The 26,288-nt window shown below is 46.6% G+C and overlaps 2 protein-coding genes across 7 annotated transcripts in view; both read right to left on the bottom strand.

The window, feature by feature from the left end:
* Positions 1-8,625, bottom strand: part of LOC311434168 (uncharacterized protein) — a 28,261-nt gene extending 19,636 nt beyond the window's left edge. Inside the window, exons 1-3 of one of the 3 annotated variants that reach the window (XR_014691304.1) lie at positions 8,494-8,625; positions 8,163-8,334; positions 2,907-3,000 (exon numbers count right to left, since the gene is read on the bottom strand). Coding sequence is in view for 2 of the 3 variants with exons in the window: in XM_084514125.1 (XP_084370251.1) it covers positions 2,907-3,000; positions 3,460-3,765 (400 nt within the window). In the remaining variant the exon portion in view is untranslated. Of the gene's footprint in view, positions 1-2,906; positions 3,001-3,459; positions 5,350-8,162; positions 8,335-8,493 lie in introns of those variants that run through there. The other 2 variants (XM_084514126.1, XM_084514125.1) reach the window with 2 other exon arrangements.
* A 2,426-nt stretch (positions 8,626-11,051) lies between these two features.
* ANAPC1 (anaphase promoting complex subunit 1) overlaps positions 11,052-26,288 on the bottom strand; it is a 35,729-nt gene continuing 20,492 nt past the window's right edge. For all 4 annotated transcript variants that reach the window (XM_084514701.1, XM_084514703.1, XM_084514702.1 and 1 more), the window contains 21 exons: positions 25,547-25,818; positions 24,494-24,728; positions 23,207-23,298; positions 22,897-23,031; positions 22,641-22,723; positions 22,410-22,488; positions 21,729-21,803; positions 20,574-20,650; positions 20,188-20,278; positions 20,046-20,099; positions 19,547-19,740; positions 19,071-19,157; positions 18,436-18,553; positions 17,637-17,714; positions 17,128-17,195; positions 15,351-15,489; positions 14,727-14,813; positions 14,073-14,168; positions 13,486-13,684; positions 12,448-12,582; positions 11,052-11,414 (listed from right to left, as the gene is read on the bottom strand). In XM_084514701.1, coding sequence (XP_084370827.1) covers positions 11,299-11,414; positions 12,448-12,582; positions 13,486-13,684; positions 14,073-14,168; positions 14,727-14,813; positions 15,351-15,489; positions 17,128-17,195; positions 17,637-17,714; positions 18,436-18,553; positions 19,071-19,157; positions 19,547-19,740; positions 20,046-20,099; positions 20,188-20,278; positions 20,574-20,650; positions 21,729-21,803; positions 22,410-22,488; positions 22,641-22,723; positions 22,897-23,031; positions 23,207-23,298; positions 24,494-24,728; positions 25,547-25,818 — 2,510 coding nt within the window. In that variant the 3' untranslated portion in view covers positions 11,052-11,298. The remainder of the gene's footprint in view (positions 11,415-12,447; positions 12,583-13,485; positions 13,685-14,072; positions 14,169-14,726; positions 14,814-15,350; positions 15,490-17,127; positions 17,196-17,636; positions 17,715-18,435; positions 18,554-19,070; positions 19,158-19,546; positions 19,741-20,045; positions 20,100-20,187; positions 20,279-20,573; positions 20,651-21,728; positions 21,804-22,409; positions 22,489-22,640; positions 22,724-22,896; positions 23,032-23,206; positions 23,299-24,493; positions 24,729-25,546; positions 25,819-26,288) is intronic.

The following is a 26,288-nucleotide window of genomic DNA, read 5'->3' as shown; positions in this document are numbered from 1 at the left end:
GTGAGGGCTACCAGAACAATGCATCCAGAGAGGTGTCCACAGCATTCCTTCACTAGTTAATAATCGATATATCACAAAGTATATGTATCAGAAAATGTATGTATCAGAAAATGTATGTATTGGACATTATATATATCAGAAAATAAATGTATCAGCAAATACAAATATCAGAAAGCCAAGGCAATAATTCACTTCAGCACACCACATCAAGCAGCTTCTACAACCTAAGTTCACAAAAGGGCAAAAAAAGGCCCATGGGAGAAGCCAAAACAGGGGGTTTTGAGCCCCCCCATGCCCTCTCCTGCCTGGAGGACGGGGCAGGAGGATGAGCAGCGGGCGCTGGCAGGGCTCTGCTGAATCACTGCGCATCGCTGCTGTGCGCCACTTCATTTCGCGAGTGATAACGAAAGTAACAGAAGCGATATTGGGGTTTTGCAGCGCCGTGCCATTAACTCACTGTCATGCTTTGGGAATTCCTTGTCATGCGGGTCGGGCGACCCGGCGGCGTGTGAAAGTACATTTCTTCTCGCTGCCTAAGGCTGTGGTCAGCACGCGAGGCAGAAGGAGAACCGCGCGCTCTGCGCTCTGCCAGAAATCGCTGAGAAGTCCCAGCCTGCAAACAGAAATCGTGCTTCCCTGTGGCGAGCACCTCTCTGTGTCCAGAAGCTCAGCACTTTAGTTTAATTGTATCCATCCCCTCTCCAGACGGGACAGGGTGGCTCGGGGGGCTGATGTTTCCAGCAGCAGGCACCCGATTTCCAAGCCCCACAGTAGGAGAGCCCGGTAGCAGCGGGGGAGCTCCTTACCGCAAATGGGAGTTTTATAACATTGAAAAACAAATACTCCACACGGGAGTGAAATTACTGAAGTTCCTACATGCCAGACTGTAAAATCTGTCATTGTGGTTGATGAACTCGAGTTTTGAAAATATAGCTATGAGATCTGCTGTCACAGGTGGGAAAAAATATTTAGCAATTGCAACAGCATCCAGGGACAAGTCCCGCCTCGTTGTAAGGCTCGGGAGCGCTCCCTCCCCACTGCGCACGCACCTCAGGAGCCGGCTTCCTTCCGGGATTTTGTCCCAAATGGCAAATTTAAAGCACTAAAATAAAATCTCCCAAGCTGAAGGGCCCCGGGGTGCTGCTAGCCTGCAGGCGGAGTAGGGGCAATGCCTTGGGGCAAAGCCCCGTGTCGAAGGGGCGCCCGTGTGCTTCTGTGCCCTGGGTTACAAAAGAGTTGCGATTCCTCCTCCAGCTTCCCTATCTCCCGGGCAATCTGACAGCACCAAGCCTGGCTCGCGTTGCCTCAGCTCAGCACAAATCTCAAAGCCAGAGGCGAGCGGCCTCCTCCCGGCTGAGCCCTTGATGACGACAGCCAAAAACGTTCAGGATAACGCCCGGGGAGCAGCAGTGGAGAGTCGGCTGGTGCAGGAGGTACTGGGCTGCGCCCGGGGCAAAAAAACCAGCATTGAGCTTTCCTTCCCCTGCTTCTTCCATGTGGGCATTGCTTGCCCGGCTGCACAGTTGCACCCATGTGCTTGTTTGGGGAGGTGGCGGGGCAGGGAGTCTGCCTGAAGCAGTGACAATCGGAGCTCCAGTTCTGGCCCAAATCCACTTCCCTTTCACCCAAAAAACTGCAGAAGGACAGATGGATGTCAGTGAAGCCTCTGCCTGTAACCGGTGCTGGGTGATGAGAAATTGCACGAGCTGCCAGCAGCCCTGCCTCACTGCGACCCTTTGGCCTGTCTCAGTTCTTTAAACTGATTTCACTTTAAATTCTCATGAAGAAGCAGTTCCTGTTTTTTCCACCTCTGGTCCAGGCACACGTCCTCATCCCTGTCACTCTCTGATGCCCCACCACAGCCCCAGGGCAGCAGGAAGTTGATTTCCAAAATACCCAGCTTTGGTCTAACGCAGAGGATTTATTTTACTTCCCTGCAGGCTAAAATTCCCAAGAAATCCTCATTTTGGAGGGTGCACAGCATTGCCAACCTGCAGGATGGCCCCAGGGCTATGGCATGGCTCAGGTGTGGGAAACCTAGCTAGGGGCTCCCAGCCTGAGCTGCACCTTCCCTTTTCCCTTCCCTTCCCTTCCCTTCCCCACCATCCCATTGACAACCACAGTGAGGAGCAGCCAGTGGCTCTGCGCTGCCCTCGCCCCTTTTGTCAGCACAATGCAACCGCTCGCTCAGGCTCAAAGTGGCTTTTGTGGTTCGCTCAGGGATGCTGTGATTAGCAAGTGCCGCACTCAAAATCCTCGCTTGCCCTCTGTGGCTGGACACGGGGCTGGCTCAGCTGCAGGGACATGGGGGGATTAGGGGCATAGGAAGAAGCTGAGCTCATCGCAAAACAGCACTTTCAGCCCCAAAATCTACACAGCGCCCAGAGCAGCAGCAGCACAGGTCTCAGAGGAAGCAGAAGGGAGAGCATCACGGTGGGGCCAGCACCGAGGGATGACCATGGCCATGGCCAGGACCATAACCACAACCTGTGGAGCCGAGCTCGCTGACTCATCTGTGCCTGCCTGGAGAGGCACAGCACCTCCTGCCTCTGCCCCGCCGCTCCCTGGGGTTTTCCTCTCCTCTTGCTCGAGCAGGAGCCAAGTTACCAAAAGTGCTCATCACGTGGCCCTGATATTACAGACCCAGTTTCATTTACTGTAAGTGCACAGGCTCAAAAATACTCATATTTCCCGCAGAAGAGACGAGCTGCTGCCACGCTGCCTGGCCCCTCCGGTGCCACCGCGGGAGGTAAGGAGCTGGGCTTCATTTCCCATCTCGAGTCCCTGCACCCTGCCCTGCACGGGCCGGCCCTGCATGACGCTGCTGGCTTCCCTCCCTGCCCCAGATATGGAACCAGGGGCAGAAGCCCACTGTGCCCGGGCCAGGGCTGCCGGCACTGACTCACCCGCTGCACCTCCGGCATCCCCACCGGCGTCCCTGCTGCGCTCCTTGGTGCCTTCTCCCAGGTGCCTTCTGTTCCAGCAGGGGCCTGCAGCCACCTGCAGAGGGAAAGGATTTTCGTTAGCCTGGATGTCTGCCTTCCCCCCATGCTCGTGAGCACACTTTTGCATTCATAAAGCGGATTTCAGCTGGGTGAAATGAAAGCTGCCCCAGCCGGCTTGCCCTTTGGCTGCGGGATGCGGCGCGCAGGGTGGCGGTGCTGCAGCAGGGATGGGTGACAAGGACTGGAGCTCTCAGCTTCTTCTCGCAGTCAAAACCTGCACAATTTCTGCCCAAACAGCGTTCATGCTTAAATATCAAGGAGAGGCACTGAGCCCCCTGAGGAAATAAGGGGGATGCAGAGCAGAGCTGAGCCTTGGCATCCTCCCGAGTGCTCCGGCAGCACTCCAGAGCCAGCGGAGAAGCCCCCGCTCACTGCACCTGGGCACCAGTGTCCCTGGGGGGTAATTTCGATGCAGTGCCCACCCCGTGCCCGGCCCTGCACAGATCTCTCGCACCTTTCCGAAGCTCCCGCACCGTGTCCTGCTGGGCTCCCTCGCTGCAGCTCCTGGCTGCAGATGGGTCTGGGAGCGTGCGGGGTTTATAGGGAGGAGAGGGACGGGGAGGCTTTCCCACGGCCCCTGGTCATCGCCCTGGCAGCCAGCTACACCCATTGGGAAACACTGGGGCTTTTTCTCATCAGAAAGGTCCTTTGCTATGGAAAATGCAGGCTGGGACTGCCCTTCTGGGACCGAAAGGCAGAAATGGGGATGGGAATAGGGTGAATGCTTTCTGGTTTTCAAATCTAGTGGGAAAGCTCCCATGCGGGGTGAAGGCAGAGACCACGCGGGGCTCGGATAAGCCCTGGGAAAGGTCTTGTTTCCAAGGGTTTGCAGCAAAACCCCTGGGTGGAAGCAGGGCGAGCAAATGGCAGGGCCAGAGAGAGAGTCCCCAGGGCAGCAGTGCTGGCGGCCCTGCAGTGAGGCTCCCGATCGCAGGCAGCTCCCAGCAGGGGCGGGAGGAGCAGCCCTGCGCTCGCTGCGGTTTGGCTGATCTTACTGCTCTTGGCGATGCCGTTCCCTCTCTTCCTCTCCTGCCTTATTTAACTACTAAGCCGTATTTTCTGCCATTCAAAACAAGACCTATTAAATGTCAGGCGCGGAGGGGAGTAAAAGTTGCTGACATCAGGCTTTGTGGGGATAAATGAATTTCTTTAAAAAGCAAGAGAAGGGAAAAGAAAGAAAGAAAAAAAAAAAAACATATCCCAAACACGTGCTACCTCCAGCACGGCGCGGAAGCCACGGGGCAGGGAAACCCAGCACAGCCACGGGCACGTGGTGGCTGCAGCACAGCTCCGCTGCCCTCGCACACCCTGCTCCCAGGGGCTTCTCCCCAAAAGCGGGCCGCCCCTAGCTGCCGTTACGTGTTGCCCCCATGCCTGCCCCATTTCTTGCTGCTGATGCCTGCTTTGCATAATTTGGGCACGGCGAGGGGTACGGGTCTTATTTGTTTCAAGAAAATAAACCGACCCGAAAATGCCTTACCGGCATGTTTTTACTCTCTGATTCAGAGCGAGTCCAGGAATTAGTCACGCGGTGGCGGAGGGGTTGCAGAGCAGGGGCTGTCTGAATCAGCGAACCCCAGCCCTGCTCAGAGCCACCCTGCTTCCAAACTAGGGGCTGGCACCAGACAGCAGCCCTTCCCTGAGCGGAGCTGCAGCCGAGATGCTCCTGGCCTCGGTGGCGATGCGCAGAGAACAGGGTTGATTGGGTAGGGCTTGATGTTTTTGGACACGCTTGCGTTTGCTCTCAGATATCAGCCCAAGGAGCCGCTCTTGCTGGGGGTGGAGGGGGTTGGTTTTCGCCAGCTGTGAGGGGCTGTGGGAACGTGCACTTGCTGCCCAAGTGGCTCCATGCTCAGCGCCCGCTGCATCACAGAGAGAGGGAGGAAAGGGAGAGGGAGCGGAACCAGATCCCTCCCTCCTAATGGTTTCAATATGCGGCCGGGGGAGCCTTGCGCTGGAAGCGCTGTGCCGTTTCTTGGCCAGCTTGGCTGCAGCTCAAGGGATGGAGAGCCCCAAAGTGAACCCGGGACCTGCTGAGGCAGGAGGCATCCAAGCACGGTGCCTTCTGCCCCCACTGCCCTGCTCGTGCTGTGCTCTGCAACACCCGGACATTGCCCCAAGAAGCAGGGCTGGGATGTCAGCGCACCCAGCAGGTGGGAAGCATCTGACCTGGGGGCAGAAGTCACCCTGCGAGCATTGCTCCTGCATTCCAGCCCAGGTGGGGCAGAGCCTCCCCCCACCACCAGCCTCCCTCCACATCATAATTTTGGGCCATTTTGACTTTGGGTTATCACAAAAAGGTGAAATTTCAGTTTTAGGGGTGAAATGGCAACACTGACAGGCCCGGGGAGCAGGAGGGGGTGGCACGTGTGGATGCATTGCAGGCTGGAGAATGCTTGTCCTGCTCTCCTGCCTCCTTCCCCCTAAATATTGCAACAAAACCAGAAAAAGTCCTTGTTGTCATCATCAGCTCTGTGGAAAAAGATGTTTTTTGGCAGAGCTTCAACAGCCATTAGTCAGAAACCCCCAAGCCCCTCCAGCGTGCAGGCGCATGCTTCGCGGTGAGCTTTATGAAAAGACCATTTGCTGCAAAAATTAGGCGGTTGGGTTTTTTTCGGTAAATATTTTCTTTTTTGTCGCTGTCAAAAATCCAATTTTCCTTCCAAAGAGAAAATAAAATAAAAAAAGAACCTGGTGGAAAGTTTGCAGCCGGGGAGCGCTGGCGGTGTGCCCCGGGTGCAGCGGGAGGTGGGAGAACGCCCTGCTGTGTGCAGGCTCGGCAGAAGAAAAAAAATAAAAACAAAACCCAGGGAAGAAGATCTGGGGAAGGAAACAAACAAAGAAAAAGTAAAGCTGGTGGGTGCTTCTAGCAGCAGGGACCCCCCAGCCCCGTCTCACTGGCAGCCCCTGCTGGGTGGAAGGGCTGCAGGAGCATCCCAGCAAGTGGCATCGCCACCTTGGGTCGGGGTTTTTGGCACCTCTGGGGTGTTTGTCTGTCCAAGTAGAGACTGCAGCACCAAGTGGATCAACCCCTCCTTGTTCAGAAACCTGCAGCTGGACAGGATCCCGTGGGATGGACAACATGCTGGTGAGAGTCTTGTGTCCAAAACCCTTCCCAGCCCTCCGAAGCCTGGGTCCGGTGAGCGCCCGCCCAGCATGCCAGCACCTGCCTTCCCGCGGAGCGAAAAACAAGTCGCTAAGTCACAGCAAAACCATGAAAGAAAAACCACAGAGACCTGAAGCACCTCTGAGTCACTCCCCCGGCCCGCTGCGCCGTGACATTCCTCCAAAACTCGCCGCCACCTGCGGACGGTCCCTGACTGCTGAGTGGTGCCTGGACCTCTGGCATGGCACGGGATGGCACGGCACAGCACGGCACAGCACAACTTGCCCCGGCCAGCCCCACTGCAGGAGTGTGTGTGCAGGATTTAACAGCTGGAGGGAGCACGAGTGGGGCTGATGCTGGCTACTTGGCCACATCCCCAGCACCTTGCCGTGCTGCGCGCATGCCGGATCAGATGGTGATATTCGCGCTCTCCCTCCTGCTTCCAGCACCTTCCAGGCTGCCCAAAGCCCATGCCTGGGTGTGCAGGGCTGGGGATGGCCGCTGCCACCTCACAGATGTGAGAGCAGAGTGCAGGGAGGCAGGGGGGCTGCTTCCATGGGCTGAGCACGGCCAAAACTGGCCCCAAGCTGGTGCCCTGCAGAGCCCAAACCTTTCCTTCACCTCTTTCCCGTAAAATCACCTGTATATGTATTTTTTTTTTAATTGTAAAAAATACTCATCTGAAACTTGAATGGAGATTAAACATTCACAGAAAGTGCTATCAGGATTAGTCAGTGGTTGTAACATCGCTATTTACATGAGTCACGGAGGCTGAGCTGCGCTGTTCACAAATTAAATCCCCGCCAGGTTTTCAGTTTTTGGGCTGTCCTCGGGAGACCTTTCGGTAACTTTTCTCCGGTTCTGATCATCGCTGGCAGCTGCTCCCCAGCACGCATGTTTACCGAAATCCCTGCCCTGGCTGCAAGAGGCAATTACACGCCGGGGCCAATTTGGGCGCGCGGCGACGCTCGCTCACCCGACGCAAGCCGGGATCGCTCCCCGCTACCATTTTCTCCACTATTTGAGTGATTCTCCCCATTTCTGCTTCAGAAACCATGGGGGAGCGAGGCCGGGGGCCAGGGTGGAGACGTGGGTGACTGCATGGTGGCAGCGGGGCCGGGTGGTGGTGCCGACAGAGGTCACTGTTGCCAAAAAACCGGCGGGGCAGCGGGCGCGCCACACGAAAAAGGGAACTTTGGGGGGAAGAAAGCGCCGATTGGGCCGGCCGGGTTTTGAAAAGGCGCCGCAGTTCAGCGGCCACACGGCAGTGGGGAGCCAGTGGTCCCCACAGGGCAATGGGAGGCTGCAGGAGATTTGGGAAAGCCAAGGGAAAAGCTGTGGTTTTGGGGCCGGGAGGGTGCGGGGGCTGCCACGTGATGGGCGCTGGGTGATGCTGAGGGGCCCGCTGGGGCTGGGGTCACCGTGTGCTCACCTCTCCCTTAGCGCCAGGAATTCAAATATGAGAAAAGGAAGAAAAGGAAGAAAAGGGAGAGGCCCTGAGTGCTGTCCCCTGGTCCTCACCCAAAGCCCAGGGGGAAGTATGCAAAGAGGTGGTGAACGCTGTGTGAAACCCCCCCAGAATGGTGACCAAGCCCTGTGGGTGTCAGCCCACGGCTCGAGGCAGCCCGGCTGCGGTCCCTGGCTGTGCCAGATGCGGGAAGGAGACAGGGGAAGAGCCCCAGACACCCCGTGTGGCCCCAGCTGTACAGGGAGGGACTCCCAGCTCCTCCAAACCCAGCTCCCTGCCATCCCCCTCCGAACCCCGCTCCCCCACCTGCATCTCCACAGCACCCACAAGCAGACTGCTTGCAATTTAAACACAAAATTCATATAACGCACCCTGAGCCGAGAGCAGAGCCCAGCCCAAGCAGCAAACAGCAGTGCGAGGATCACGGACATTGCAAAAAACACGTATATGTACTTTTGCAATTTAAATTGCAGCAGGTAACATGCATGAAATTGCAATTGAGATGACCGGCAGAGAAAGGAACCACGCTCAGCATTTTACACGGCTCGCAAAGATCTGTCCCCAGCAGCAAGCAGCACCTTACCCTGGCCGGGCAGCGGAGCAGGCACCGGGAGTGAGCGCAGGCTCCACGTGGGCCGGGAGCGAGGCTGGCATTCGTAACGGGCGCCAGAGACGCCGAGCCGAAACTCCCCCGCCGCTCTGCCCAGATCATTGGTCCAGGTCGCGGCGGTGGCTGCTTTCAAATTCTGTTAAACCTTAAAAAGGAAACAGGAAGCCTCTCGGCTTCATGCAGCTCGAGAGAGGCTCGCACACACACGCACACCCACGCGCTCGCCTTCCTTCCCGAGGCTCAGCAGCTGCAGGCAGCCCCCGGGATGGGCTGCTAGCACAGGGGGACCCGCGAGCATCCTCACCTCTCCCCACGCAGGCTGGCTCCAAACCACCTTTGCTTTTTGGTTTCGGTGCCTGGCCAGCTGGAGCGGCATCTGCCCTCACTGGTCTCTGGTGCCACCGTGACCAAGAGGGGGACACGGGCTGTGGGCGCCGTGCCCAAAACCTCACCCATCACACAGCAGAGAGATGGGCACCAGCACGCCACCCCTTTGGGTTTGTTTCTTGAAGTCCAGCGTTTTTGCTGTATGCTCTTTCCACCCCCAGCATGCACAGGGCAAAGGAAGCAGCAGCTAATCCCGTGCGATTCTTTTATTTATTTGTGGTGTGGGCTTCGGGAGGCTAACACAATGTTTGTCCTCATAAAGCCACGGGCGGGGAGCTGGGGAAAGCACGGGTTTATTTGCTTTGGGAAGTGAGTGTTTGATGCGTCACATTTCTGCAATTTAGGAGGAAGAAAAACTTCCCCAAGCTGCAACCAGGGGCCTGTGCACCCCCAGGTACGTGTTACAGGCAGCAGTAAGGGTATCTGCCACAGCTTTCCTCACTGCCAGTCACAGCTCCGCACCTCGCCACCGGGCAAGCATCAGGTGTTGATGCCCTGTGTAAGCCTCCTGTTGGAAGACACTCTGCAGGAGCACAAAGGGCAGAACCAAAACCAAGAAGGTCCCAGAACTCCATCTCCCACAGTGAGTTAGCTCGAGCAATGTGCTCTGGCTGACGGCTTCAAAAAGCACCCTGAGGACATCTGAGGCACCTCAGGCTCCAGGGACACGGGCTCTTTCTGCACCCCGGGGCCTGGCCTGAGCTGCAGTCCTGGGGAAGGCAGCAGGTCAGGCCAAGTCGGGGAGCACATGCACCCAGGTGGCAGCCACCAACACAGGACTCCAGCAGGCAGGACTGTGTGGCTTGATGTCAAGCGAGAGAAGCGGGGCTTTCCACACTTCTTTCTTAATGGTTTATGTCACTCACACAACAAAGGAGGTGCCTTTAGAGTAGGTGGGTTTTGTTTTTCTTTTTCAGCAAACTAAACCCCGCTGCCTCTGGTTTCCAGCTGTCAGCAAGGTGCTGTGAGGTGCTCCCCTCTCCTCTCCCACATCTCAGCTGCATGTCCTTGCCTCCAGGACTGCGCCACCTCCCTGCGCACTCCGGGCAGGAACTTCCCTCAGGACACATCTGGTTTCCTCTTGCCCTTGCTGCTCCACCCGTGAATGCACTGTGTCAGGCTCATCCTCTTCTGCAACCCTGCTCTGACCTCTGGAGCTAGGGGCCGGAGCCAGCAATGGGACCAGGAGAATCAGGCAGCCCTGGGCCATGTGGTGCAGTGGAGAAAATCCAGCCGCTTGCTTCCTCCTGCCAGCACGAGGAGCTGTGCAGCCCACAGATATGTTAGGGAAGGGGGCTTGCGCCTGACCTGCAGCTCCAGGGCAGCTGCGTTTGAGTTTTGTGCTTTGTCCGTCATGGTGGTTAACCTCCCTTGGAACACAACTCCGACTTTCCTACAGTGGGTGCCCAAGGAAATCAGATCAACTTCTGAACAACTTTAAGAAGGGGAGGGGTTGGGATTTGGCATCAGCTCGACCTGGCTGGTATGCAGGTCCTTGCTTCAGGCCATCCTAAAGCCACTGAAACCCTTGTTTAATAGTCAAATGTTGTTTTTAATAACATTGAGAAAGGTTGTAGATTTCTTTCTATTTCATGCTTTCTTCATGATCACTCCTAGTTGTCTTCATCCATTTCTCCCCTCCCTAAGGCCCTCTGGCTCCCCTACTCGAGGGTTTGGAACAAAAGGGGATCGAGATGAGCATAAGTCCCACAGAAAAAGATCAAATTTGAAATTTCAGAATAAGCAAGTCCAACAGCTTGGCTCTGGCTGCTTTTCTAGTAGTAATCATTCAACCTCTGGCTGCTTTTATTGGAGTAACTCCACCTGTTTTATGAAAAATTAAGTGACTTGTCTGCCCAGAACAAATATAGACCCAGCTGTGCTCCAAGTTCAGTGCTCTGGGGAAATACATAAGGCATCATAGCAGAGATGAAGGAAACACAAACGAATGCCCAATTATTTAAATTGTCTGTAACAAGTTTCAGTTCTTGCCCAGACATAACGTAACATAGTGAAGGCAGGTGTTTTCTCAGCAGCAACTGACTAATTACAGAACAAAGATTAGAAAAGAAAAAGAAAAGATGTAAACAGTGCAATATTGAGTATATCACTTAAAGAGTGGGAGCAAAACAATTTAGACTCATGGAGTGCTTACGAAAGAGATGTACAGTAGCATTTACGAGACAAAAAAAATAAAAAGAAAGACTGAAAGATCATGCCATTTCTTGAAAAGCATACTTGGCAAAATGTGAGCGGTGTGGCAGGTGGCTTCCTTTCCTTACCAGCCTGAGACCCAAGAGGAAAAGCAAGTTTGGCGTCTTCTGGGCTGCCTGTCTTCTAAAATCTACTGTACCTCATGGAAGTGGATTAAGATACATCACAAACAAAGAAACTATGAAAAAAGTAAGGAAATTATATGGTTCTCAGCCAAGGTCTTTTCAGAATTCACCACAAAAGACGCATCTGAAAATAATCTTTAGTTACAAAAGTAAATTTATTATTAGTTCACTTTTACACAATTCTTTTTACTCATGTAGCAATTTATAAATAACTCCCCGTCAGTCACCACAGCTGGGGACAAGTTTGAAGTTCGAGTTGTTTATGAAGTTACAAAATTAAGTACATTTTACCTGTATGTTTTTGAATAGCATGGAACAACACACTGGCTGTCATTCAGTAAGCTCGTGTAAAATGAATGCTGCAGACTTCCAGGCCAGTGTAATTACAGCACCATGGACTGCGGATTTCTAAGCAACAGAGGAGCGAGCCTTAGTAACGCACGAACCGGCATGTTCAACTGCTTGAACTTCAAAAGCAGCTCAGAGAAGTTTGTGCTTCCTAAAAAGATCATAGAATGAAAGAAAATTATCGCATACTGGTGTAACACTTGCCCAGTAAAGGAACTAACAAGACAGTAAGAAGAGTCAGCCAGGGTTCATAGTGTATTTCTGGAGATGTGCTACTAATTTTGTTGCAACGCGAGTCAAAAAGTAAGTTTTTATAACAGAATTTTAAGAAATGCTGAATTTGATTAATATGGCCAGGAACTCCCAAAACAGAGGTTTATAACAGGTAGAAAGGACACAAAAAAAACAGGATTTCCATGAAGGCCTTTTGACCTGAACAGATACCCAGTCACTTGACCAGAAAAAATTCAAGAGGAGATGCCTTAGCCTGGATGTTCAGTTTGCCATGGCCTGCACAGGACTCCTGGGCCAGGGGCCGTGGCTTTCAGCAACAGATTCCTTTCACCACTGAGGCAGTGACATTCATTTCACACCCCTGAGCAAGCCACAGAGTTCCCCAAATCAAAGCCCAGCTGCATTTCTTTTGCAACCTGAGAAACCAAGTCACTCCTGAGGCAAGCGGAGGCGGACTGGTATTTCCCCAGGTTGGACTGATGGAGGGCAAAAGAAAAGCTGCCTAAGAAAGGGCCCAGGAGTTCTCTGCATCCCAAAATAGATTACCATTGGAAACCTGGAAGAAAAAGTAATCGCTATAACAAGGTACTTAGAGGAAAGAGATTTAAGGACATTCAGGACATGGCTAGCCTAACAAGAGAAATGCTTTCCCCTGCCACAGGCTGTCTTATCTGGTTCTGCCTGTGAGGATATTGTTTCCTGTAGGCCAGACGAAAGCCAAGACTTCTTCATATTGGCTAGTTCTGGCTCCTCCACTCCTGCATAAAGACTCTACCGTCTATTTTCACATTCAAGGCAATTAACCAAGAGTAAAAATCAACATAGCAGCTTTCAAAGGAAACGCCCACTGTCACCTAACTTACAGAATGTACTCCATTCAGAATACAAGACCAAACCCAAAAGCGTGTGTCTACGTAAGTTCAGAGTGCTGTCTCACACTCTGGCCTTACCTTCCAAGCCTCCAGCTGCCAGCTGTCCTGGTGTTGGGACAGAGTGGTAAATGAGGAAGCAAGCCAGCATGCTCAGCTGAGATTCATCTGTAGGCTGCCCGCTTAAGTAGGAATGCAGGGAGACGTCCCCTCCAGCTATAACACATAAGACATGCTGATGAAATTTAGGGAGCATGTGAGGGTGGTAACAGAAAAGACTGACAACAGTATTTCATCAGGAGGAGCCTGCTGAAAGAATCTCCACCTCCCCACAGAAGGTGGGCTAAGAGTTTGTCTGTAAACCTCTTTCCTTCTGCCATGGCCAGCTTTTATCCTACACCCCCTATGTGCTGTGGTCATCCCTCACTCTTGCTCCCAGAAAACTCTCCCAATGAAATACTAGGAAAGCATTTTCCCTGCATAGCACAATAGACTTCAACAGTAATTAAACCTTCCGTGCAATATAGCCATCATGCATAATTCGTAATATCACTAGATTTTTTTTTTCAAATTGCAGTATCACTAAGCAGCCAGAGAACACTTCAAGCTTTTATGCTTTTTTTTTTTTTGTGGCAATATTTATGAGAATTAAGGAACAATGGTTTTGAGGGCAGTAACTGAAGCTTATATTAACAATTCTATCTAGCCATCTGTGAGGCAAACAGATTAAAACAATCCAGTATTTCCCTGACTGACTTCCAGTAGCAAGTTAAAGAAAGCCTAAGCAATACATTGGTAGGCAAGATAGGAAAGAGACAGTTACAAAGCAGCAGTACATGAGCATGACTTTAGATCTCTTTCTGTAAACTGTTACTGAAGTCTTCCCCTCAATTCTGAAAACAAAACTTTTGTCTCAGGTACGTGATACATCTTCCTAAGGCTAAAATACAACGCAAAGAAGTTGCTTTATGCTAACATCCATTGGCACTTCAGTTATAATAATTTTTCAGTACTTTTGATACAAAAGTCAACCTGGGGCTTTGGGAATACAGATCAGTAAGAAGACAAGAATGCTGAATTGTGACCGCAGCTGTAGGATTAAAGTCATCTGCTCTATACCTTGAAGCCACTGATCCAGAGTGTTATCAATAGTGCACTTCATCACAGGCAGAAATTCAGAGTTCATGAACAGTCCTCGGTTTGGATTCCTTCTCATCCTCTCCTGGTGACTTCTGGAACTGAAAAATTCTAACACCAGCTTTATCTGCCACAGCTCAAATGTCTCAGACATTTCTCTTCTTTCTAATCTCCTCACAGCCTAGTAGAGAGGAAATACAAAGTGACTGTGAGAATAGGAACTGGAGGATGAAAGAAATGTTGCTGTCATAAACACAAAGAAAAGAAATCCTAAACAGCCCTCAACTCCAGGGGCTCCCCTTCTGAGCACCTACTTAGAAGAGCTGCCAGCTAATGTTTCTTGTTTACACAAGAATTACTTATAATTTTCGCAACCTTAGACTATTTTCCAGTTTGCTTTTAAAATTGCTGCTGTCTCCATGTAAGCTCATTAACATATGCCCTGTTCTTCCTTTTGGTTCTCTGTAAAAATGCACGCAACAAACAATACTCTTATGCCTAAGCATAGTTTAAATAAATAAATAAATAAATAAATAAATAAATAAATAAATAGATAGTATTTACTCCACCTGATCTATTGCTATGTATGTGGGCAGCATCTCTGGATTTTCTTGGGTAACACACTCATAAAGAATTGAAGAGAAAAGATCCAGGATTTCCTGTTTCTGATAAAAGACACATGTTTTACAAAGTGCACATGCTAGGTACAATTTATTTCAGGTTCTTACATTACTTGCATTTCCTTCCATTAAAGTTAACCCATGCACTAACATTCCATAAATTAATGATAGCTAACAATGCGACACAGCTTGCTTTCATTCTCATGCTTATTAAAACTAGGCATAACACAGTTGTATTTTACTCCATCCCTTAAGCCATTTTGTGCAGAGAAATACAGTGCAAACCCCTAACCCTTCTGGAGTGACTCCACCTAAATGCTGCAGGACAGCAAACAGGGCTCTGGGTATTTGTTAAACACATTCTGCAATGAATGCAATACAACTCTTATTTTGTAACTTCATGAACCTAACCAATGGAAAAATAACAACACCTACAAGATTAACACTGTTCTGCATCTTTGAACTGCAAAACATCCCTTAGAATATTCCCCATCCCCACTACCTGAAGGACTAATTTCTGTTCTTCTCATTTGAACACAGATTTTTCCCACCTTTTGTTCATGAAAATGAGAAACTGTGCTAGTCCACATCTAGACATCATACCTGGCCCATGTTCACAGTTGGTTTGCAAAAATAATCAGCGAACGAAAACAAAGCAGGATCAGAAGTGAAAGCTGAAATTGCTTCTGGCTAAAAAATAGATCAAAACATACTCTTAAATTGAACTTTTTGGTTTATCACACAAATGAAATAGCAATTTATACCCATCCTTTCCTTCCCCAGCATTCAGTTGAAAAAACTGCAACCTATGTAAGGCATATCATAGCCAAAATCTGTCCAACACTTCTGTCTGTCCATGACAAAAATACATTTGCATGGTTGCTCTTGGCCTAAGCTCATCCCATGCCCTGTGAAAGACACTAGACTTCCTCTCCCTCAAGCAAAGCAAATAACTTAAGTACTCGTAACCTGGCGGCAGAGCTCTCTGCTGGAAATAAGTAACACAGCATGACCTGGCTGTGCTTTCCTCAGCCTTTCCAGAGGTGGCATTCCCATTTCCCTGCCAGCCTGTCCTCAGAACACACCTCTGAGGTGATATCACTTTACTGCTAGACCTGTTTTTAACAAAGTTTTACCAGCTTTCAGCTGTATGTGCCACGCTGTCTGTGTTAGTAGAGGTCTCAGTGTTGCCCTGCACCAGCCAGAGAACTAATTTGGAAGCCATACCTTGAATGCTCGAGCTTCAGAGTTTCGGTGGGTAACAGTCTGTGCTAAGAGACTACGCCAGCCCATTGGGTCCTCCTTGTACGAGAGTTGCCCAGCTCTCAGCTTCACATATAAGATGCCACCCTTTGAAAGAATCGATCTGAAATAACAAGGGGGTTTACTGTAAACTGACAGATGTACATAATGAGGCAGACCTGCAAAAGAAATATGAACTCCAACAGCCCAAATATGATAATATCCCCATTCATACTTTGCCCTGATTATTTAAACTTGTGTATACACAGAAATTTTAGTATCTTCAGGGGAGGGCTGCTATTAAATTGTGATGTGGTGGCAGGCAATGGTGAAGAAAAACAGGTGAGCCCACTGATAGAAGGAATATAATTTCCTGAAGCCATTGCTGCTTCTTGTTGGACTCTTAAAGGATAAATTTTCAGCACCAAGGAAAACCATGCAAGTTGGCATGCCTTAAAGGCTTTAAGGGCATGCTGTGACAGTGAAGAAGTCCTTCCTCAATGTGAAAAAAACAACAACCACACAAAAATCCCCCCCCCCACTCACATTCCTGACCAAGCCTACAAATAGAAGCGTGCAGCAGTTCAAAGTTACACTATTGCAAAGCAGCTGCGTGTTCACCTGATTTAGCCTATCAGTTGCACCATTAACTGTAGGCACTGGCATCCCTAAAATAACTGAATTATCTGTATTGAAACTAACTGCTTAGCATAACAACACAGCAGCAACTCACATGTAATAAGATATGAAAAAAAGATTTCTCACACATGCATTTGCCTCCAAAACACTGCTAGTCAGATCCCTACCATTTTAAAGGGCTCAGGACATGACAATACTACCAGTGTGGTGACATGAGAGGACAGCTGACAGATTCAAAGCATCTGGAGACCCAGAGAGTAGATACTCCGAAAATCAGCAAGTTCCTGTCACCCACACTGCTTTCTGCTAGGGCAGTAGAGGCAGGCTCTTTTTGGACACACAAGTGTTCAACCCAGACGGACAAAGCTGACTTCTGCCAGCTCTGGTGCAGTAGATGAGTCAGTATGTGCCCGCTGATCTGGAGGACTCTGCACTCTGCATCAGTTCTGTTTGTTATCTTTAAAGGCACGGACCAACAGCCGCTGCATTGTAGTGCCTAACTTAATCTGAATGGTGGCAGTTAATGTAACTAGAACAACCATGCTGCTGATGAAAGATGCAGCTGGCTTCTTCTGTACTACTCACAGTGACAAGTTACACTGAAGGCTGCTAAAAACACAAACATGAGAATGATTTTACTCACAGATACTGTATTCCGGTAAAATTTCTGTTTTTCACAGTTGCCCAATGGAGAGTTAACATGCAGTAAGCAGCGCTTTGTATACTTCACGTAACATCAGAAAAATAGTATTTCACAAAGCGGTAACTGCTAGCTAATTACTGTATCAACAGTCTGGGAAACATGACATCACATCAACTCAAAACTAAACTAAAACTATGAGATTAAGATGGTTTCTGGTACTGCTCAATCCTGCTACCAATATCTGCGGTTTTTACTATCAGGTTTTCCCCTGCCCTGTTTTTGCATGAATTATTCACATCAACAGGTGAAACCAACTACGCAGTTTCTTTCTTCACTTGTACTGTCAAATGAACAACAGTGAACCGATCAAAACCAGACTTCTTTCCAAACCGTAGGTGTTACAAGTATGGGAGTTTTGTATTTTTTTTTTTTAATTACTACAAATCCATTATTCAGTTAAGCATTATAAATAATACTTACTTTAGATGATTCGTTCCCTTGCTTAAATCTATTAGCAATTCCCAGTACCGTGGTCCCTTCACTCTGATCTGTCAACGCAAGCATTTTTATTACTAGGTATAACCAGAATCATAAAAGTAAGGGTTTTCTACATAAGCCTATAGTTCTTTCTCTGCCCTTACAAGTGGAAATGCCCTTTTATCGTGCTACCCACCCTGAAAACACAGAAGTAAGAGGACCTAGCTTTGTCTCTCCTACAGTGAGACCTCCCAGCACAGGGAACTCCCTGCTACAACAGATCTTGAAAATGTGATGGTCAAGACTGAAGAGAAGCATGAGGCACAAGACAGCACACGCCCTCCATAGCAACATAATTGTCTTCTGAGCCACTGCTATAGGACAGCTTTGCCCAGAGTCTGGCTATGGTTGGACAGGAAATCAAAGAAAAGCCTCAAAGTGTTCCTGCAGAAACAGTGTGCAGCACAAAAACCAGGTGATTAAATTCCTCATTAAACAGAGACTTTCTTTACCTGCTTCAGTAAGTGAAGCTCTGGAAGAAGTGTGGGTGCCATCAGCTCCTCAGTGGCTTCTGCATACCACTGCGTGCCCTTCAAAATGCCACGAGGATTCATGTATTAGTAAAGATTTTTGCATGAAAAGAAAGAAAATGCAGGTTTCACAACAACTCTGTTGCAGAGGTCAGTCAGTTTCTGTTGCTGAGCTCTGAGTAAATACATGTCTTAGCATTGCCTTTTATGTCACAAAACCTAAGCCTAAATTAAAGATATATTTCCCACGGGTGGATCAATACATAACACCATGCAAATCAGTCACACATCAATTGAAATTCAAAGGTTTGAGAAATAAACTATACTATGAATAGGGGTATCCTACAGCAAGAAGCAGAACCTCAGCATCTCTGTCTGCCCCACAGGGGATCTGCGCTGCAGTTCTAGTGTCAGCAGAATCAGAAGTGGGCTTTTAAAAACACAGATGGCTCCAAACACCTCTGTGCCTTTGAAAGTCCTTCCTCTTTATAAAGATGAGAACTGTGTCCCTGGGTCAGTTATTATACACTTGACTGTTTGAAGACTTTGTGGTGCCTTTTACTTGTCCTGTATTCTGCTCCCAAGATGTCATCAAAGCACACGTAATGCGTGAGTGGGCTGAACACAGCCCTTCAATTATTTGCCTAAAGAATCAGGCTCATCTCCACCACAACTTGAAAACAAACCCAAGACTGCTGGCCACAACAATGAAAATAGCACAGCTTTGGTGTATCAGTTTTCGGTTGTCTCCCACACCTTCTCAAACGCCTTCACTCCTTACCTTGTATGTAACCTCTATCAGTGCATAACAAGGAGTGTTTGAGTCCACATCAACAGGTGTTAAGAGCCTTGGTTCTGCCGCCAGCACGTACAAGTGACGCAAAGCCTGAAGATGATACCTGTGCGTGGGAATAGGCAACTCAACGCTGTACAGTACAGGCATGGAATAATCCCCAAATACCAAACCACACACAGCTCAATAACCCCATACAGCTGTTGAATGAACTAAAGCGAAATTTGAAGTAATTGAGTAGGTTTAAAAAAATTCTTTAACATGGTATGCTTCAGCTAACGGGATGCGATTTCATGAATCTTAACTATTACTTATTAGGCATCATAAATTAACAGATTTTGTGTGATTTATTATTTTTTCTGCTGAGCAAACTAGAAAAGCCAAGTCACAGTAACATTGGGTAGAGGCCTCAGGAAACCTGCCTGCATTTCCTCACTCATCAACAATCACTACCATTGTCTTACATCTTCACTTACCTCTCTTTTTTCAATTTTTATTTTAAACCTCCAAAAATTTATTTACAGACTAAATAATTCTAGAGGATTTCTCCCTGTATAACGTCTATTGTAAGGAGATGATTTTGCTTGAAAATTAAGGAAATATAAACCATAGCAAACCCTTACCGATTGTCTGTGCTGTGAACAGGAAAGTGAGGGTACAGAGCGCAAAGGAGAGCAGCAATTGAAGAATTTGAAGTGCTCAGTGAATATCTGTTGAAAAACATTATTAGTTTTAGTCCTAACAAACACTGGCCAATACCACAGGTGTTCAAAATATTTTCGTCTCCTGCAAGAGGGAAGGACAGTAGCAAAGTGCAGACACGCAAGGAATTCACAAATGTGTTCCCATAGCAGGCAAAATAAACATGTAGCAGTAGGAAATAAACACAAGCCAAAAGCATTCCTATGGCATTTAAGTAATGCAGTATCTAGAAGACAAGAGTTTAATTTGAAATAGAAAATTCTTTACGAATGGGCATATTGTTTAAAGCAAAACAATAAAATACTAAATTGCACATTGCTCCAGCTTCCTCAAGAAAGGTATATTCTTACAGAAGTTCTTGCAGAATCAAGAACTGCCTTTGGAAATGGCAAGTTACCTTCCTCCTCCCAGAAAGAGAAGCCCCAAAGCCATGTGGTGAGCCAAGTGGAATCCATAGTTCATCTCTCCACCCGTCTTCTTGTGCATGAAACGGCAAAGCTGAAGGACTTTCAAGTTTCCAGAGCCAGCCATCACCATTGCAAGAGAGAGCAGCAAGACACTCAGGCATGTTTCAAGATTATAGTGACCTGTCTTCATGTAGAATAAGGAAGGCATTATTACATTTCTGTGGTCAAACGCACACTTCTGGTCCATCTAATATGCTGCTTTCTACCCCAGAGTTCGAAAACCACACTCCACAGAAAGAAGGAGAGCAGAGAACCAGCAAAGTCCTTAACAATAATGATTCATATCCCTGCCACATTCTATAAATAGCCTGTAATACAGAGAAGCAAAAGGGATGTTTTTGTTTGCATTAAGGCTTCAGCCGAATGCAATCAAAGTATGTTATGCAACAAAGCCTTCTTTTAATTGATAGAAAATTTGAAAGAACTTACTATAGAAGCTGTTGGTGCTGACAAACATTTCAGGAAATCTGTTGCATATTTGTACTGGAAAGAAAAGAAATGCTTACTAAATAGAGATACAAAGGATAAGCTACAGCTCTATGGGTTGACGGGAAGAAAAAAACGCTCTTACCAAGCAGTTAAATGCTGCCAGATTTTCTGAACCAGCAAATCGAAATCCCAGTGACAAACATGCACCAGCAATGATGTAGACATGAGCTTGCCTAATAAGCAACATAAACAGGAAATGACTAAATGTTTCTCTTTTTTCTTAATCTGAGTACGCATCACAAACTTATTTTATAATGAGAGGGAGAAAAGAAGAGAGGGAGAAAAGGAGAAAAAAAACAAAGACCCCTGCATTACAGAAAACAGAGAATAAAATTCCCCAAATATCAAGGGAGAGATTTCTTTGATACTGGTATCTCTATAAAAAGTTCAGCTGTGTTTTATCAGAAGTAGAATTTGGCTTTGTACAATCCTCCTCTATCTGCAACTGATCTTTTACATGTTACTTACGCCAGTGTTTCTAAACTCAGGTCTTCAGATGAAGGCAGCTCTGTTGCATGAAGAGATATGCTGTTCTCTCTTATGATCTATAAAAAAGCATACAAGAGAAAAAACAATTCAGAGGAACCTCTCTAAACACTCTAGGCATTGAGGGTTCATACGTGATACAAAACAGGTTTATTTCAAAGGAATATAAAAGCTAGTTTTTCTGAACCAGCAAATCTTCCAGCTTTTCTTCCACATGCTATTGCTCCATTGGACTGCTGATCCAGAATGGACACCTTTTAATGCTTGTTTATCTGGTTCCTTAGATATTTCTAAAGCAATGGCAAGGTTGTGTCAGAACTGTGATATTGCTCATCACAGGATGAGACCTTGAGAGGCCAGGGAGTCCATCTGCATCCTGTATTTCTGATAGATATTATCTAATTTGCTCTTAAAAACTCCATGCAACCTATCTTGGAATATAGCTGAGCTCCCTATTGAAAAATTTTGCAACTGGCTTCTTGTCCAGTCAATATGGAGTACGGCCCCTTTTTTTGAAGAGCCGCATCCCCTCTGCCATGATGAGACGGGAGTCTCCTATAGTGGTTCAGGAATCCAATGTAACTATCATCTCTGTCACGTTGGTATCGAATTTAAAATGCGTCTCCATTATACTCTTTGGCCAAATAACACCTGAAACACCTCACAGGATGGGAACTCTGGTAGTCTTTGGTCCAAAGCCACTGCTCAAAGGAAGGCCTTTCAAAGCTAGATCAGGTTTGGTTGGGGCCTTATGTATTTAGCTTTGAATAACCTCAAGGATGGAGATCCCAGGCTTCTCTTCTTATGTCTGACCACCCCCACTGTGAAGGCTTTTTTTCCTTACATATAATCGGAAATTCCCATATTCCAATTTGTGTTTATTACATTCAACCTTTTTGCCTTTGTTCAGTGGCCTATGAAGCTTTATCTGGCCTTAGTTTGATAAGAGAATAATGTGTGGACTGTTAGCCCAGCCCACTCTCTCTTAAACCAAATTAAGCTTCTTATATGAAGGAAATACTGCACATTAACATTCATTTTATTGTGCAGCTCATGTTACTAAAGCAATGTACACATGTAGAACAATTCAGCAAGATGAAAAATCGGGAAGTAAACACTTTAAGTGTAAATACCTACTTGAGGCACGTTGCTGTTAACCCACTTGGAATTGGGCAAGATGTCATCCCACAAAATCAGGCATCGAGCCAAGGTCTAAAAAAAGTGATAAAGCCAAAACATAATACAAATACATGAATATTATTTTTAATGTACTAAATGCATCCAGAAATACAGACAATCCAGCTACCTATTAGCAGCTCCTTCACTGTTTCTCAGCCTTTGTATCAGAAACAACAAAACAGCTTTTATTTTAGAAGATAAAAATTCTGCTTGTAGACAAAAGAACCACAAAATAAATCCTTGCAAGTTCTGTTTCTTTAGCTGGCAAAATGAAATAAAAGCACATTATGTACTTATAGCAGATGCTGAAGCCTGACTTGTTTTTTCTATCTGTGAAATTACTTTCGGAAAAGCTACAAAAAGATTTATTAAATGTTTCATTTAACACCATGCATAAAACTTATCCTTCAAATATTTCTCATTAAATTCTGTCTCATTAGCACAGAACGAGAAGTGAGCTGTCTTACTACAAGCAGAGATTGTTTGAAGGTGTAACTGGCTGACAAGTAAGAGACTCACTATTTATATAAAGGGTTCCGCATGACAGGCATGTGGGTTGGATTTAAAAATTAAAGACATTAAAATAAGAAACATTTTTAGTATCAGCAGACTGAGAAATGCAAGAAAATAAAATCTCACCCTCAATAAAAGAAACTCTGGTTTTACAAAGTCCAGCAAATACATCGTATCTGGTGCTTGAAGCCAATCAGCAATGGATCTGCAGAGCACAGTAAAGGAACAGGGTTTCCGGATCATATTTCAGCAACGCACAAAACTGAGTGAGCCACACAAAGCAAAGCCAACATTATGGCCCTTTAAACTCCTGTCACAAGTTACTGCAAAATGTTTGAGTAATTCCAAGGTTAATACCTGTTATTAGTCTTTAGGTAGATCATTGCAAGTGCTAGTGTGGCACCAGGACAAGTAACGTCCACATTTATCGTGTCTCCCTCCTGTGAAAACATAATGCATACTTTCAGACTAGTTGATTAGGAAGGCAACAAACAGCCTGCAGGTGATGTGAATAAGCATTCCAAGTCACTTGGTTCACTGAGACATAGACATTTGTAGACTTCTAAGCTACCAATGTTTTCTGTTTAGATGAGCGCAAATCAGCAACACATACCTTAATTTGATAACTGGGAGACTTGTGCTTCTCTCTGTGCATTCCTGCTTGGAACCGCCTGTGGCCCCCAACCATGTACTGGTAAAGCTGCTCGGGCACATTGAGGTCGGACATGCCTATCAAATTACTGCCGTGCTAAGGAGTGAAGAAGAGAAGACATAATATGCAAGTGCCTTCCTATATGAGGTAAAAAAAATCCATTCAGCCAGAGCCAGTTGCAGGTCAACGATGAAACAATTCTCATTACCCCTGTCCCAATATATAATGATTCTTCTACTAATTGCAGTTGAAATGAAAAGGAGGCACTTACCCCCAGGCAAACCATGCCTAAGGCTAGCCCAGATGCAAGTGAATAGGACTCTCTGTCTGTGCAGTACTCCATTTCAGGTCCAGGCGGACGTCCTGGAGAAAAACAAAACAATAAAATTCATCTTTTAAAATTCCAGCTAAGTAAACATTGTCTTATTAAGCATTACACTTCTAACAAAAATTAGAAAAAAAAGTCTATCCCTTCAAGAAAATCAGGGAAGTTCTCCGTGGAATTACAAACAATTGCCACTTAACCCATCCATCACCAAATGGCAAACCTCTCCAGAAGCAGCATGTATTGCTAGAGGATATGGTTGGAGTTCAAAGACTGTGAAAATGCCATGTTACAATTACATATACTTTGAAGATCTCTGAACCTATCCAAATGTCGTCAGCGCAGTTCAAAAGCTGTTGCTAGAAAAGACTGCACATATCAGATTACCAAAAACATAACAGATATAATCTCACCCTTAAAATTTATTCAATTCTCTATTTAGTAAACCACACAGTCTCTTAACTAAAGTTACACATAAACATGAACAAGAACATAACTGTTAGAAATAAAATCAGAAAAACTATGCACAGAATGATGACATAATTCAGGTCAGAACTTTACTGAATCAGTTCTCAAAGAATGCTGTTTGGAAAGCCTTAAACAACAAAACTAGGAACAGGAGAATTTATGAAATGACAACTGTACTTTCACCAACCTAGCGAGTCAAAAAGACTGTCCTTACAAGAGGCAAGTGGTTTTTCCCACCCAGTGACTTAATCTGGTTTCTACAGTGACAGTTACTTCACAGCAGACCTGAGAAACATGGGAAGCACCACATTTGTTGGATGAACAGTGCACAATAGGTCTGCTCAAGTGCTATAGAGGGTCAGGACTTTTGCAGAAATCTATGGCATCGGGATTGGAAGGAATACATAGTTACAGAAGTCCTTCTACCAAATAACTGGCAGCCCCCAGAAGCTCCAAATCAGTTCTATTCAGACAAAACTTCCATATAGAATAAGCATATAGATCCAGAACTAGTACTGTTAGATTTCTTCTACTGAATTCAGTGAGTGCTCTCTGCTGTACCAACACACAATTCACAGTAGCTTCTTTTCCTTTGAAAGAAAAAAATGGAGTTTGGGAAATGGGAGGTGCCTACTGCTGTGGCAAAAGTATAATTAAAAGAAAAAATATGTTAATGCTTTCAGGTCCACAATGCATCGTGGAAATCATGCATGTGTTGCGACTCTCCCAGCCCTCATCTTGTTTTTTTCCAGCGTTAGCACCCACCTATTTCAGCCAGCAGAACTTCAGCTGTGTGCCTGTGAGCAGTGCCCTGATAGACAAGGCCTATTCCTATCACAGCAGCCACCTGCACATTGTGGGGGACATCCAGCTCCGTTGAAGTCGGTGGTAGCAGGGCAGGTATGTGAATACTCAGAAGCCGTGTAATAGCCATGTCCATTGTGCCCAGCTTGGCAGCAGAAACACCAAGCAACAGTCCAATACTTGTCATCTCGTGGCCCTAGAAAGAAAACAATTATCAGCAACCAAAGAAAGCAGGCATGTTCAGAAAAGGAAAGACACTTGTCTCAGTATCTAATACAAGTCTTACATTCTTCAATATACACAGCTGCTGAACTTTCTGAACCAACTCTTCAGGAATAATGAACGCTATCTGCTATGGGTGTAAGGGTATTTCCCAGCTCTAAGATCTTATTACAATCCAAACTGAAATTCTTACACAATGAACTGCTAGGCATGGCTATAATGCAGGTATTTAGTTTCCAAAAAAAATCCCCACAACATTTGGGTTGTTTTAAAAAGCAAAACCTGAGGGTTTTGCTTTAAGAGGACCATATCTCCCTCATAGTCCATTATCAATTCCTCCCAACCACCAACCATATGTAACATTTATTCTTGTTTAAGCTTTAAAGGAAATAGATACAACTTCTAACAATTTAAGGTGAGATTTCAAGAGCACGTATGATTTTCAGCCTTTTAATATATGTAAAATCTCAGATCCCTAACTCTAGCTCATGCACAAAGATTAACAAGAACTTTTTGATACAGACTGAGCAGAGGAAATTCAGACCATTCACCTACCCAATAAGCTGTACATCATCACAATGTGGAAATATTTAGTGACAAAACTACTGAAAAACCTTTAATCAGAAATGAAGTCCCATACTGCTAACATTAACAAAGCAATTCGAATACTCACCCACGCCAGGAAACTTCCATCTCAGTGTTTCAAAGAAATTTGCTGACTCCTTTGTTTGTTTGCTTAAAGAAATCAATAGGTTCAGATATTTCTCTGTTGTTTATGAAAGAATAACTCACCTTTGTTAAATAGTCATGTATATTGAGTGTGGCAAGTTTTGTGAGATGTCCATTGAGACCCAGAGCCATGAGGAAGCCTGCATATTCATTTGCTAGTTCAGCAATTTTGGGCTTGTTATAGACAATCCAAGCGGAGTCTATCTGTGAAGCAGGTGCTATCTTCAGCCCAGCAGCCACCCCATTGTGAAAGCTGGCCCAGCAAGCCATGTTAGGAGGCACGTCGATGTTCCCACTGTTCAGATCTACAGTAGTGTTCCTAGGAGGAGCACGGCCTGCACATAACAGAATCATTAAAAGCAATTAGGTGAATCCAAATCCCTTCAGAAACAGCTCTCAACTTCAGCAGGGTGCCAAGTGAAAAACACTGACAGCTTGAGAAGTAATACTTCTGATCCGAAGACAGCCTTGAATATCTTCGGGCATGTCAGATGATGAAGCACGGTATACTAGATAAACCAGCAATGAGGACTTTGCAGTATCTTCATCCTGTATGACCCCAGCACTAAACAGCTGCACATCCTTGGGCAATTTATTTCCCCTCTCTTCACTTGTCAGAATGTACCTGATTTAAGGTCTGTATTAGAAAATTACATTGCTCTTGACAATTCCAGAAGCAGATACTAAAGAAGTGGCAGATTCAAAACAAAAAAGGCTACTTCTTCACAAAGTTCATTTCTGCTATGAAACTTTTTGTGGAAAAGCACAGAAGGTGCTATAAAATTACAAGAGGTTCAAAAAAACA

This window comes from Aythya ferina (genome assembly GCF_964211825.1).
Source record: "Aythya ferina genome assembly, chromosome: 3".
Classification (NCBI taxonomy): Eukaryota; Metazoa; Chordata; class Aves; order Anseriformes; family Anatidae; genus Aythya; species Aythya ferina.
Note: the sequence above shows the minus strand (reverse complement) of the source record. Positions and strands in the feature narration are given on the sequence as shown.